At 46.6% G+C, this 12,141-nt stretch overlaps 4 protein-coding genes across 4 annotated transcripts; 1 reads left to right on the top strand and 3 right to left on the bottom strand.

Moving 5' to 3' along the window:
* Window positions 1–605: 605 nt before the first annotated feature.
* On the bottom strand, window positions 606–1,055 carry N7466_002984 (uncharacterized protein; the record flags this gene model as incomplete). The annotated part of the gene is made up of 1 exon (XM_057162381.1): window positions 606–1,055. The coding sequence occupies one exon, from the start codon at window positions 1,053–1,055 to the stop codon at window positions 606–608; it is 450 nt and encodes a 149-aa protein (XP_057023496.1).
* Window positions 1,056–6,625: 5,570 nt separating this feature from the next.
* Window positions 6,626–6,940, bottom strand: N7466_002983 (uncharacterized protein; the record flags this gene model as incomplete). Its single annotated transcript, XM_057162380.1, has 1 exon — window positions 6,626–6,940. One exon carries the CDS (start codon window positions 6,938–6,940, stop codon window positions 6,626–6,628), a length of 315 nt encoding a protein of 104 aa, XP_057023495.1.
* Window positions 6,941–7,911: 971 nt separating this feature from the next.
* Window positions 7,912–8,184, top strand: N7466_002982 (uncharacterized protein; the record flags this gene model as incomplete). The annotated part of the gene is made up of 1 exon (XM_057162379.1): window positions 7,912–8,184. One exon carries the CDS (start codon window positions 7,912–7,914, stop codon window positions 8,182–8,184), a length of 273 nt encoding a protein of 90 aa, XP_057023494.1.
* Window positions 8,185–9,213: 1,029 nt separating this feature from the next.
* N7466_002981 (uncharacterized protein) lies at window positions 9,214–12,035 on the bottom strand (the record flags this gene model as incomplete). The annotated part of the gene is made up of 4 exons (XM_057162378.1): window positions 9,214–9,447; window positions 10,188–10,453; window positions 10,505–11,589; window positions 11,644–12,035. 4 exons carry the CDS (start codon window positions 12,033–12,035, stop codon window positions 9,214–9,216), a joined length of 1,977 nt encoding a protein of 658 aa, XP_057023493.1.
* Between the last annotated feature and the right edge of the window lie 106 nt (window positions 12,036–12,141).

The raw sequence follows: 12,141 nt of genomic DNA, 5'->3' as shown, positions 1-12,141 counted from the left end.
AAGCACCCGAGTAGCGTGGAATATATGTCTTCCATGTGGGGGGCGGTAATGATGACCCACCGGGAAGCCAGCAGCAATGGAGCTAGATCACTGCTTCGCTTGGCGGTGAACAATACTGCCTTGAATTGATTCATTCATCTTAATTTTGGGAAGGTGTACTTCTTTCAAGGCAGGCAATAAATTCATTTTCCAATTTCAACGTGGTCATGCTACGGCTCTAGTGCGAAAACGACGATGCGACCATGAGGTAGTTAAATGCGCCATAATTTCTGACATCAAATATGAAACGATTATTTCCTGCGGTGTAGATGCCGAAACTCTTGATGACCAGGTGGCCATTTAGTGTACCCCTTCCTTCTTTGAGTGCGACTCAATCAAGAAAATGCACCGGCGTGGCTAAAATTGGAATCTATGTTCTGTTTGCCATTGCCACTCTCCTTGGTACAGTGAATGGCTTGGATTTTAATCTTTCCATCGCCCAAGAACAGGATCGGCAAGCGTCAGCGAATCGCCAGGGTAACGCGACGAGGAGTTATTGGTTTTGATTGCCATTTGCCGTGGCTTCCATCAGGGTCCCTCCATTGCAAGAGGTTGCAGCGCTACTATCATACGCTGACGGCACGCCGGGGTATCATAGGCAGAGGCGGATCGCGCAAAGTACGCCAAGGAACACGTGTACTTACCTCATGACTGTAATTGGGTAGGGGGACACCGAAGGCTCTTGCTAGGCCAAAATCGGCGAGCTTAAGGTTACCATCACGGTCAATGAGCAAGTTCTGGGGCTTCAGATCACGATGCAAAATGCGACGATTATGGCAATAGCGGAGACCTTCAACTAGCTGGGCCATAAACTTCTTAATCATGGCATCGCCCAGTCCCAAGATTGCCATCGACGTAGACTCACCGGGAAGAGGCCTACCACAACCACCGTCGCTGACTGGTAGAGATTCCATATATTTCTTCAGATCGAGATCGAGGAACTCCATGACGAGGTAGAGACTTCGGTCATCGGCTTGGACGATATTGAGCAATTGGACAATGTTGGGGTCCTTCATTTCCTTGAGCAGCGAATCTCGCGGATAGTGGTGCTAGGAAAGCCCTCATCTCCATCATTCAGTCTGATCTTTTTCATTGCGACGACACGGCATGGATGGTTCAACTCGCGGGCCTTGTAAACGACACCGTACGTGCCTAGAGACAAAAAGACGCGTGAGCTGAGTTCCGGGAGGAGCGTATCAACAATTTCAAAAACCGCATCAAAAGCCCTTACCTTCGCCAACTTTCTCGATTTTCTGCTAGTTCTCCATGGATCCTCCACATTTGACACTATTCTGGACTCGATCATATCAAGGAAACGAGAGCCAAGAGAGTTAGCGATGCTGGTGGGAGGAACAAGGGAGGAGACAGCGGAAACTAGAGGAACTCACGTGTAATGAAATGCAAGCATTGGTTTGCAAGACCACCCAGTAGGTCAAGTAAGGTCTCGACACCAAGTGAGTCTCTTCAAGTCTATGTTCCCAGCCGAGCGCAAGATCGTGCCACGAAGGAAGGGAAATACTTACCCACCCTACCCTACCGCCTTCGTGGAATGACTTGAAAAGGTGTATTCCTGCCACCAAGTATTTCTTTGTCTGACAATCTGTCCTTAAAAAGAAATGACAATGGGGGCAGGCCTTTCAATGGAAATTATTGTCCGAAAAGCGTTGATTGGAGGAAAGAGACCCATCACTTTTGCGACCATCTGATCAACAAACCACGGAGTCAAACAAAAGGCTCAGGGTCGAGGTTGCAGAAACCCGGCGAAAATGGACAAGAGTTCAAGGAGACTACCATGAACTGGAACCCTCAGTCACTCACAGCCACTATACCGTATACGAAGAAATGAGCCCCTTGCTCTGACTCTGGAGTCATATACCTTACTGCTGTAATTCAAGGAAGATTGATTGTATTTTATTCAGAGGAAAGCATGAGACTATATATACAACGAGAAGATCAAGTTGATTGGAAATCAACTTGGATCTTGGTATACATACTTCAGGATTAATTCCGACGGTTCGGCTTGGTTCCTGATCTCCACCAGCCTTATATCACAACACTGACAAGTTCCTTCCCGTTTTTGAAAATGACCAGAGAACACGTTTCAACCTCATCTTTCTCCCAGACATCAGGTTGTTTTTCGATATTGACATGAAAGGCACTTAGAGAGTTGTCACATCTTATGTATGTGTTTTGGTCGGGTGGTCCCAAAATGTTGTTACGAGCCTGTTTTTTGAACGAAGAAGTTGAAGAATGTAAATTTGGGCCATCATGTAATCTCTTGAAAGTTTCCCGACACGTTCTTTTACTAATCGTTCTCTATTTTCCAGGATGCATGGGGTATTGCAACGTTCTTGGGCTCAGCTGGTACATAACGGTAGCCATCTTGCATTACATTTTCGGAGCCAACTGGATAACTGCTGGGGTAGATATAGGCGTGTAAAAAACTACTCCACATCACGGTTCACGATGACGGCCTGATGACAGTTTAGTTAGCTTACATAACCGACGTTGACGTTATATTCCTCTAAGATATACCAAGACGCAAGTTCTAGACACTCTTGATTTCTTGCGTCATAGGCGCGCGTTTATCAGAGCAAGATTGTGATATTGTCACCGACCGCTTTCATATTTTGGAAAAACATGCGTGCAAACTAACTACTTTGGCTCTTAAGCTCTGTCCAGTATTCCAACCAGCAGAGTCCTGCATGACTGAGGTGTCGATATTACGATGTCAGGCATGCCACCTTCGTTCTGCCGCTGAGATCGAGTTTTGAGTTCAATCTCTCTGTCGGCTGTCATAGTCCCTCGCTCATTCGCTGTAATACGATGTAATTCCAGCGTAAACCTGACCTTAAATGACTACAAAACAGTCACGAGGACTAAAGCAGTTGAAATATAAAGCAGCGGGTTACAGGCCAAAATCTGCTTACTTAATCACTCTATATTCTCAAGTCTGAGATCAACCGCTATCATGAGTGATATCACTGATGAAATAGCCAGAGAGGGCCATGATCCCAATAACAATGCTAAGGTAGATGAAGAAGGCTTCCACCCCTTTTCCTCCCCTCCTCCGAAAGGTTCGAAGAGCTACTTACACCAGCCTGACTGACATTTAAACCCCCGATACAGTATCACGAGCCCGACGACAAAGTCGAGAGCAATATAGAAAACCCCGACTCCTTGGAAGCTACGTCAACAGACGACCCGGAGGGTGGCCAGAAAGAGTCAACATTAGAGAAGGTAAAGGAGGCATTCCACAGATCACTCGGGTGTCTAATCTGATAAATCTGCAGTTAGCAACTGGACTGTAGAGGTATCTTCGGCACCATCCCTTTCCATCGAATGTGCCTCTTGTGGCCCGGAGTCTACTAACGAGTTGGCTTCCTTCTTAGTCAATGACAGTCGGATCATGGAATGGTCCTGACAAAGATGTATCTGCAGCTTCCCTTTTAGGGTCCTGTGGCTGCAACCGCTCTGACGGAGAGTCCGTCTGCCCACGACGGTTCGTGTCGTCCCTTTTGGTCAATTCAACTTCAGTGTGATGGCTGGACAAACGGTCCTTAGGTCATCATGGGGGAGGCAGGCTTCGCTTGATAGCCTGTCGGCTCGTAGTGCTGCTGATCCCCTTCTTGCTTGTGTCGCTGACTGGTATGGAAGTCGGTTAGGGCCGGAACCACTGCTGAACGGAAGTCTCGTGGAGCAGTGGGACTGCGGTTCGCAGGATCACACGATGTGTGTCCAATTTGGATAGAAAAATGGAAGCTTCTAGGGGGCCATGGTGCGATAAGCAGAAGTTTGGATAGCGGGTTAGGCTATAAAGAAACCGTAGTGTAAATTCATATTCACCTCGTATAGGTTATAACAGCATTACGTCATTCAATTTAAATTACTCTTGAAATATCCCCTTGTGCCCAGCATGACGTACGTCGGAGAAGAATGAGTCAAAATGAGGAGGGTTGTTCGTGGGAATGTGAGGTTAAGGAAAGGGCGTTCCTTGGCTCGCAAACTAGTTTTGAAATCCTGATTGTTACGGACGGACATCAACAACTCAAAAAAACTGGTTAGCTTACCTAAAGTTACTGGACCACAGTTTTGCCACCCTCAAGCTGGTACTTTTAATAGCAAACAAATCTTCATGATACATGCAATTTTGGGTACCATTTCCCCATCTATCACAATGCAGAGCCTACACCAAGTCAGTCTTAAGCAACGAGGCGTTCGAAGAGGCCTTTCGATTAATCTCTACCGCCAATACGATATTTTATTTCCTGGAACAAGGGGAATTTCATTTCAAGACAAACACAGGGGTCTAGCGACAAGGACAAAAAGCTATGAAAATAATGTTACAAACCCACCGAAAGTCGATACAAAAAAGGAAGATTCAAATATTACAAACGGTAATTATTTAAACACTCTTTCCTTACCGCCCTGCGAATCATTTAGTTCTACTGCATAACTGATTATTAACAAAGATCTATAAATTATTCAGAACCTTTAAAATCAACTTCTGCATCCAGAACAGAAGGACATTACGAAAACCACAGTCTCAAAACGCACCGTGAAGGACCTAATACTGAAAGTGGTGAATTGGATTCTAAATCTGAATCGAAAGAAGTGAAGGACCATAACAAAGAAATGGCCAACCGTTACGATAAGCGTTGAACGCGTTTAATTTCCCGCCGGGAGTTTCATTGCTGCCTTGAGCTTCGCATCGCACCTGAATGTCCATTAAAGATCCCACGAATAGCCTCGGCCATACCCTTGTTCGCTGTTGCGGGTGTCAACTGTGGTACTGACTGGTCGCGGGTGACTATTATCGGGCCGCGCAGCCCGAGGGTGCTGCTCCTTTGAAGAGGTGACGGGGAGAATGAAGGAGGATGGCCGAGATAAAGAACGGTGGTGGGGTCCAGTTGATGGATGATGTGGTTAATAGCGATGAGCAGTGCTGATGAGGGTTCAGAGGATGGAAACTGAGAATGAGGCTGCTATTGAAAATGAATATGAGAAGCTGGAGGAGTATGAGTCACTTTTCTGTATAATTCTATGATCTTGAAAGATGACATTGTCTGGCTTAACCAAGTCCTTAAGTAGGAGACGAGGATCTTAAAAGTCAGTTAGGGATAGCCTACGGAGCTGGAATGATATGTTCCGACTTAATTGACTGCAGCCACAATGCCATCCAGGGGTGGTGGCTTACCGACATGTGTCCCACGGAGGCCCCTGTATCAGGACCAGCGTTGAAGCGATATCTTTGAGCTCACACAAGTGGGGGAGACTGTATCTTTGGTGGGCAGGCGATGATCTTTAGTATACGTGGATGGCAAAAAGAGCTCGTCTGTTTCCTGCACGACATCATTTGATATTTATCGGCGTTGGCTGTGATTGCTGTGAATGACCGTTTGGCTGGGGTTGATTCTGGCGGACGACTTGTGGGCCTGACCGCAGAAATATGAGGTCGGGTGGAAAGTACTCTTCGATCCAACAGCCCGCAATTTTAGTAAGGACTAGGAACGGCCATTAGTAAGAAGACAAATCGTTGCTGTAAATGAGAAATGCGTCTGATGGAAATAACCGGTAATATCGATAGTGACTAAACTAACCAGCATAAATCCGTTGAGATACCATCTGTCGGTATCACCAGCTAGGTACCGTTTACACAGTTAAGTGAACAGTGTTCATGCCCCGAAAGCAAAAGTTGGTTGATTCATGTCTTTCTCTAGATTCAGAATTACCACTGAGTCCCATACACCGGAGCGGCAGTTTAGCGCAAGGGTACGTACACCAATCACACAGATGGGATCTATCAGTCGCCAGCGGTAAGTTACCGCTAGCTTATTCTTACTGAAGCATATATCCCGACACCATCACTTGAGCAATCCATAGTCAAATGATTCCCTATCGAGCGCCCCCACTCCAACAGCTTGCAGGAAGAATCCACACCATTTCACCTCTCCTCCCAACACCCCCTATAGAAGGCTATTAAATACATAATGGCCTTCACACAGGAAGGTCTAAACCTTCCGTGAAGAGCCAGATCTCCCAAAACCCATAGATTTTGAGATTGTTGGAGAGGATGCATTTGGGATATCTTGTAGACCCTCACAACTCTCTTCGAGCTCCGTTGATAAGCCAATAATAATACCAACACCATAAAGACGCCCTGTGAAAAAGAAACAGTGTTCCTGGGCGCCCAGATGTAATGGCTCCAGGCAAAGAGAAGATCGATCGTCATGTTCGACGATAAAAAAGAGTTGAAGGAACAGCGAAACCAGCCGCTGTTAACTTTCAAAGGCCCAAAGTGCTTGGGCTGTGGGGCCTTTTAGATGGTTAATCAGACTGCATACGGATGGCTGATTTTATTTGTCCTTCATGCTTGCACTCCATGGTAGTCTGGTGAGAGTGTGGTCACTCAAGTTCCCGGGCTCATGTTGCTGATGCCGCTATTCTACAGTTTACGTCCTCTGCAAGATTGGCGGTAGCCTAGATGGGACTATAAACTGTCGAGCTTGACAATCCGCCCATTGTTTCAGCCGCGTCAGACATTCTTTTCCTCTGACTGTGGTGGAGCGAGAGAGTATTTCAACTTTCAGCGGTCGCGAGGGTAGGTATGGGTGTAACGCAAAAATTCTTTGAAGTTCGTAAGTCGGTTACGTTGCCTATCCTGTCTCTCTTCGTCTTGCGCCTCTCTCTCTCGGTCTTCTGCCTGCATCTGACTCGCTTCTGCCTGCCTCTGACTCGCTTCTGCCTGCCTCTGACTCGCTTCTGCCTGCATCTGACTCGCTTCTGCCTGCCTCTGACTCTCCTTTTCCTGCAGGAATAGCCACTTGTAGTCTGAGGGACAATTTTTGACCATCGAGTTGTTGGAAGAGGAAAACATGGGGCTTGCAGCGGCTGGTGTCATGACTCATCGAAGATAAATCGGTAGTTGCAAGGTGGGCGGAACGATCGTCCAATTTGGCATAGTGTGGTTTTTGGTGGGCGAAATCACAGTCATCGATCACAATGACGACATAACCAAGGTATTCATCGCCACCTTGCCAAGCTAAGAGACGACAACTGATATCTCAAGAGTGTTTTAGCTAGGCCTCCCCTCCAGTCTGATGCTTACCAGTGCATGCATGCGCGCGAAGCAAACTGGCTGTCCTGCGCCTAGAACAACTCTTATTTGCAGATAATCACCGTATCTCCGAGGATGAAAGAGGATTGGCACATGGGTTGGCTTTGGCTGGTCTGGAACTCATGGCCATATCTCCTAATTGACAGACGAATCCGCCAGCCGCTTGGTTATTTCTTCAGCAAGGGAAGTCCACCTGTTGCTCAATTCTTCCTGATTCTTCCTGCAAGGACCGATTGTTCCCACAACCATCCCCTGCCCCAGGACCCATAGTAATTTTCCCTGATACAGTCTCGAAGATCCTATCTTTCGCCTAGCACTCACTATAGTAGACAAAAAGATGGCCGTCAACAAACGGGTATCGCCTCTATAGCCTCCCCAGCTGGGGCGATCATTGCTACTCCAAGATGGAGGATTCTCCTGGAATGGGACTAAGAAAGTCTTAGTCTGGGCAAAGAGACGTTTTCTTGGAATGGCATCGTCATGTGGAATGCTGATTACTCTGGATTTTGTTTCCGTCGAACAAAATTGCGGAAGGGTCACTCAAGTTGTAATTGAGATCCAAGGCTCGGGCTCGCGTCAGTTGCCGACGTGCCAAGACGCCTTCTTTATCGACGATTGTCGGAACACGGGTCTGCATGTTACGCTTAGTCAGATCACGTTAGTAAGAGCACGCATAAGATAACGTAATCCACAAGCGAGTGGCGCACCCCATCAAAAAGCGCGTCCCACGCGCGACCCTACTACCTTCAATCACCATGCCACCAATTCGCACTCAATCCTCTCGCAATTCAACTGAGCAAGAGGATAGAATACTACTAGCAATCCGGGCTATCAAAAATAAAGAGATCATCCCTATTCGCAAGGCAGCACGCGAATACGAAGTCCCCGATACTACCCTCCGTCGCCGGATCAATGGAGATATATCTCGAAGTGAAACCCGCGCAAATTCGCATAAATTGACCCAAATTGAAGAATATATTGGCTTAAAAATTTATTCTTCCTATGGATGCTCGTGGAGCAGCCTCTAGACCTTTTACTGTCCGAGAAATGGCGAATATTCTTCTCGCAACCCGCGGATCAACCCTGATTTAAACAGTCGGTGAAACGCTGAACTATCTACTCGCTTCTCAAGACGTTATAGTTATGAACACGCGAAAATGAAGATCCGAAAATTATTCAAGAGTGGTGTAATCTTGTTCAAAAAACGATTTTTGAAAATGGTATCGATCCAGAGGATAGCTATAACTTTGACGAGACTGGTTTTGCGATGGGTTTAATTGCAACCGCAAAAGTTGTTACCAGATCAGAATACTACGGTCGGAGATCACTTTTACAACCTGGAAATCGCGAGAGGGTAACTGCTATTGAGTGTACAGGCGCGTCGGGGTGGCCCCTTCCTCCAGTGATTATTTTTGAAAGGCAAGGTCTTTATAAACGGATGGGCTAGTAGTCTACTAAGAGACTGGCGTTTTGAAGTTAAGCTGGCTTGAAAAAACCTTTATTCCTGTGACGTCTTCAGTTGCCGGTAGTGTCACATCCCTGCGGAATGGTTGGTTATCAACAGTCCGTTGATAATTGCGAGTGAGTTCTTAACAGTGGCTTCGTGGCTTTTGTAGAGTGGCTCCGTTCCTAGGCTGCGACTGCGGGGGCCGGAGTGCGATCATGAATGCAAAAAGCAAACATTTTATCTCCTAAGCCATGGTCACCCTATTTAATTACGAACTGCGCGTTCTCAGCGCCTAGTCTTAGCCGTTGCCCTTCGCATCTTATCTAGGCTGCGGCAAACCCATGGGTAGCGCGGAAAACCAAAACCGCAAACCGCAATGCAGGTGGTCGTGGTTTTCACTTTGGGACACCGCGGCTTTTGCGGTTATCCATGGATATGTAAAAATTGTAAACATGCTTATGCTCGTGCCTTTCCTTTCCTGCATAAATAGTGCATTTTCATGGTATCTTTGGACTGTCTAGTATCTAATGAATTGCCCATTTCTCTCAAACGGAAGCCTTCAGAATGCATTTTTAGACTTACTTTCGATTTATTTTCTAAATCTCTAGCATTAAAGCTTATCAATCTCAAATCCCTTGAGTAGCCGGGGCTTTTTTCGCAGCCTTCCTGACCGCGTCTGTGTCTTCTCCTCAATTGGCATCTCCGGAAGTGGGAGACCATTATCAGCATCATCTAGAGCCTCGGATGTCTTCTTTCGCCGCCGCTTCTGTTCTGCCTGCCCATCTTGAGCTACAGGCAGCGTGACAGATGACCTTTCTTCTGTCTCATTGTTAGAACCTTTCTTCTGTATCATTGTTAGATTCGTCCGTATCATCCTCAAGTGTATCCTCAGCTTCGCAACCCTCTTCATTGCCACTGATCGGTTCGAGTTCATTCAGCAATGGAACAGGCTTCTTTGTTTGTAATACCCTCATCCCCTTAGTCCGCAAACACACACTGGGTCCAAACTTTTCGAACGTGAAGCATTGATATGGACAATCAGGTGGAATAACTTCAACGGGTTCCCGCGCTAGCTCGACCGCATAGTAACCTTGTCAAGATCTGTCAACCTGGTTCCATCACAATTTTACTACTGCCTTGGTGGCAATGTATTTAAAACGCATCCCCTATGCAACTATATGGAGATGAATTTCTCGTTTACAGTCGTAGTAGTAGTAGATTTCATTTACACCGACCTCTCGCCGAGTTGGGTTCTAAACCACCAACCGCTTGTCTGGGTACGAATGCGTATTTTTAGTCTTGTGGTTCAACACAGAGATGGGTCGGGGTTAATGATTTCACGCACCCACCCACACACAGCTGTACTCGGATTTGAACCCGCGATGCGGCAAAACCCACAGTAACCGCTAGGCGACCGAATACTGTCATAAGAATCAATTTTTGCTTTTATACTAAGGAATATGTATGAAAGTCCGCGAAAAGTTTTTAGTGTCATTTTCACCACTTTAAATTTCTACAATTTTGAACTTGAGGTTAAGTATTCATTAGATTGGGGGTTCAATAAAATAACCACATCTCACAAACACCTGCGCAGTCACCTTGGTCTGTGCTTTGATGGACGTCAATTGTCATCTGCTGTCCCTCTGTCATTTGCTGCACAAACTCATCGTCGACCATGATCTTGAGTCCTTTCTGATCAATATGAAATAAATTCACACTATCCATCGCTTTGATCTGATATTTATCAAAGATCTTCCTCGCAAGCTCTTGGATTTTGCGCTCCGACAGATAAATCGCACGATAATATTCATGGAGTTCATTCTCCAAACGGCGAACATGAAAGCATGCAACTAAGCTTATTAGCATGCGCTCGAAACAATATCAAATATTGGAATGCATACCTGAATTAAGATGCCGACTTGCGGGTACTTGATCAGTCAAATCAACGCGATTTACCTTGATAGGTTCCACAGGTAGCCTACCAGCTGCCGGCGGAGTAGCCGTAGTATCCTTATTTGAAAGACTAAATCTTCTCGGTGACACTCTTTCCGAATATTCGCTCCAGGTAGATGCACCCGCAGCAATCTCGACAGGTGCCTTGATATACCCATCATCCAACCGAACCGGATATAGATCAGGATCGTCCTCCTTATCACCCCGGAGAGATAGCAAAGTCGTCGATCGACCAGACAGCGCCATTTTCTCAAACCCGACTAGTTTCGACCGTAGACCAGTTTGGCTCAAATGGTGGGATTTATCGTCCGGTGGAGACTTCTTCAAACCCTTCGCGGAAGATATGCTCTTACCACGCTTGCGTTTCCTGGACCCCCATCCCAGTTCTGCGTGAGAAATTCGTTGTCTCAGTTTCTCAATCGCCTTTTCCAAGTTGGTGTGATCATTAGACAGTTTCCGTTCCGCGCCGTGATCTCGAAAGACTTGGATTTTGCAGAAACACACTTCTGACTCCAGGGTTGTGAGCGATGGTGTCATATGGTCAACTGTCACTTGTTCTGTCTTAGCACAAAGCCGAACGGGGACTCCTCGAACACCCCTTGAGCGTATAAAGTCCGTAGATAGAAAATTGAAACAGATAGGTATATGGCATGAGCTGAAGCGGGCGGTGGAATCTATTGACCAGGTCATAGAGAAGCCATCGAATCCTCTAAGCTCAATTTGAAACTGGGAACTGTCTCCTCCGGCGTACTCGACAGCAAATAGTGTTTCTTCTTGTTGCTGTTCTGGATATACACCTCGTCCTTCTTTCCATAGCTGCCAACAGGCTGCTGGGTTTGACCTTGCCTGCTCTTGGTCGAATGTGGCTCGAATGAATGTCCGGTATGTGGTCACCTTTTCAGTTGTTGCGGGTGGGGCCGTATCCATTACCGTGAGGTAATAGATTTGGGCCTTGTTGAGGTAACTCAACAGTGGATCTCCGCTTTCATCGATCATTGCAGTTGGAGCTTGGAGGATGGTACGGAAACGAAACCTGACGAAAGTTCAGTTTGGTATAAAGTGAACTCAGGTAAATATACCGACTCACCTCTCGGTTTCGACAGAGGTATCATCCTTTCCCTCTGTATTGGTATCTGCAAAGGTAACACCAGACCAATAATCGTCGGATGGCTCATACTTCGTCTCGTAGGTCAAGCCAGGGTGGTATAGCGAGCTAGAGGCGCCTGTCCCTGTATCGGGGATGATTTTCGTATTTGAGCGTGGCTGGTAATGATGTTGCGGTATGTAGGGTGCTTGGCAACAAAGATCGTTTTGCTGAAAGTTGTAAAGAAAGTCTGATAAGGAATATCCGCCTTCTGCCTCGGCAGGTTGCTTTGGTGAAAGTTTGATATCTTCCTGGTGTTGTGGACTTTCCTTGCCATCTGACGGACCAGCAGAAAGGCCTGGGTTTAACCAAGTAAATCGTGCAGATGTTGACATTGGGGTCCCGGCCGCATGGGGTATTTTAAAATTCTTGGTAGCAGTTGAATTATCCTGGTCGTAGATTGTCGAGTGGGGTCCTTGGATGTCCGTCTGGGTTCAGAAA

The sequence above is a fragment of the Penicillium verhagenii genome (genome assembly GCF_028828195.1).
Source record: "Penicillium verhagenii strain IBT 33310 chromosome Unknown utg000004l_segment0_segment0, whole genome shotgun sequence".
Taxonomy (NCBI): domain Eukaryota; kingdom Fungi; phylum Ascomycota; class Eurotiomycetes; order Eurotiales; family Aspergillaceae; genus Penicillium; species Penicillium verhagenii.
This window is presented reverse-complemented; position numbering and strand designations above follow the sequence as displayed.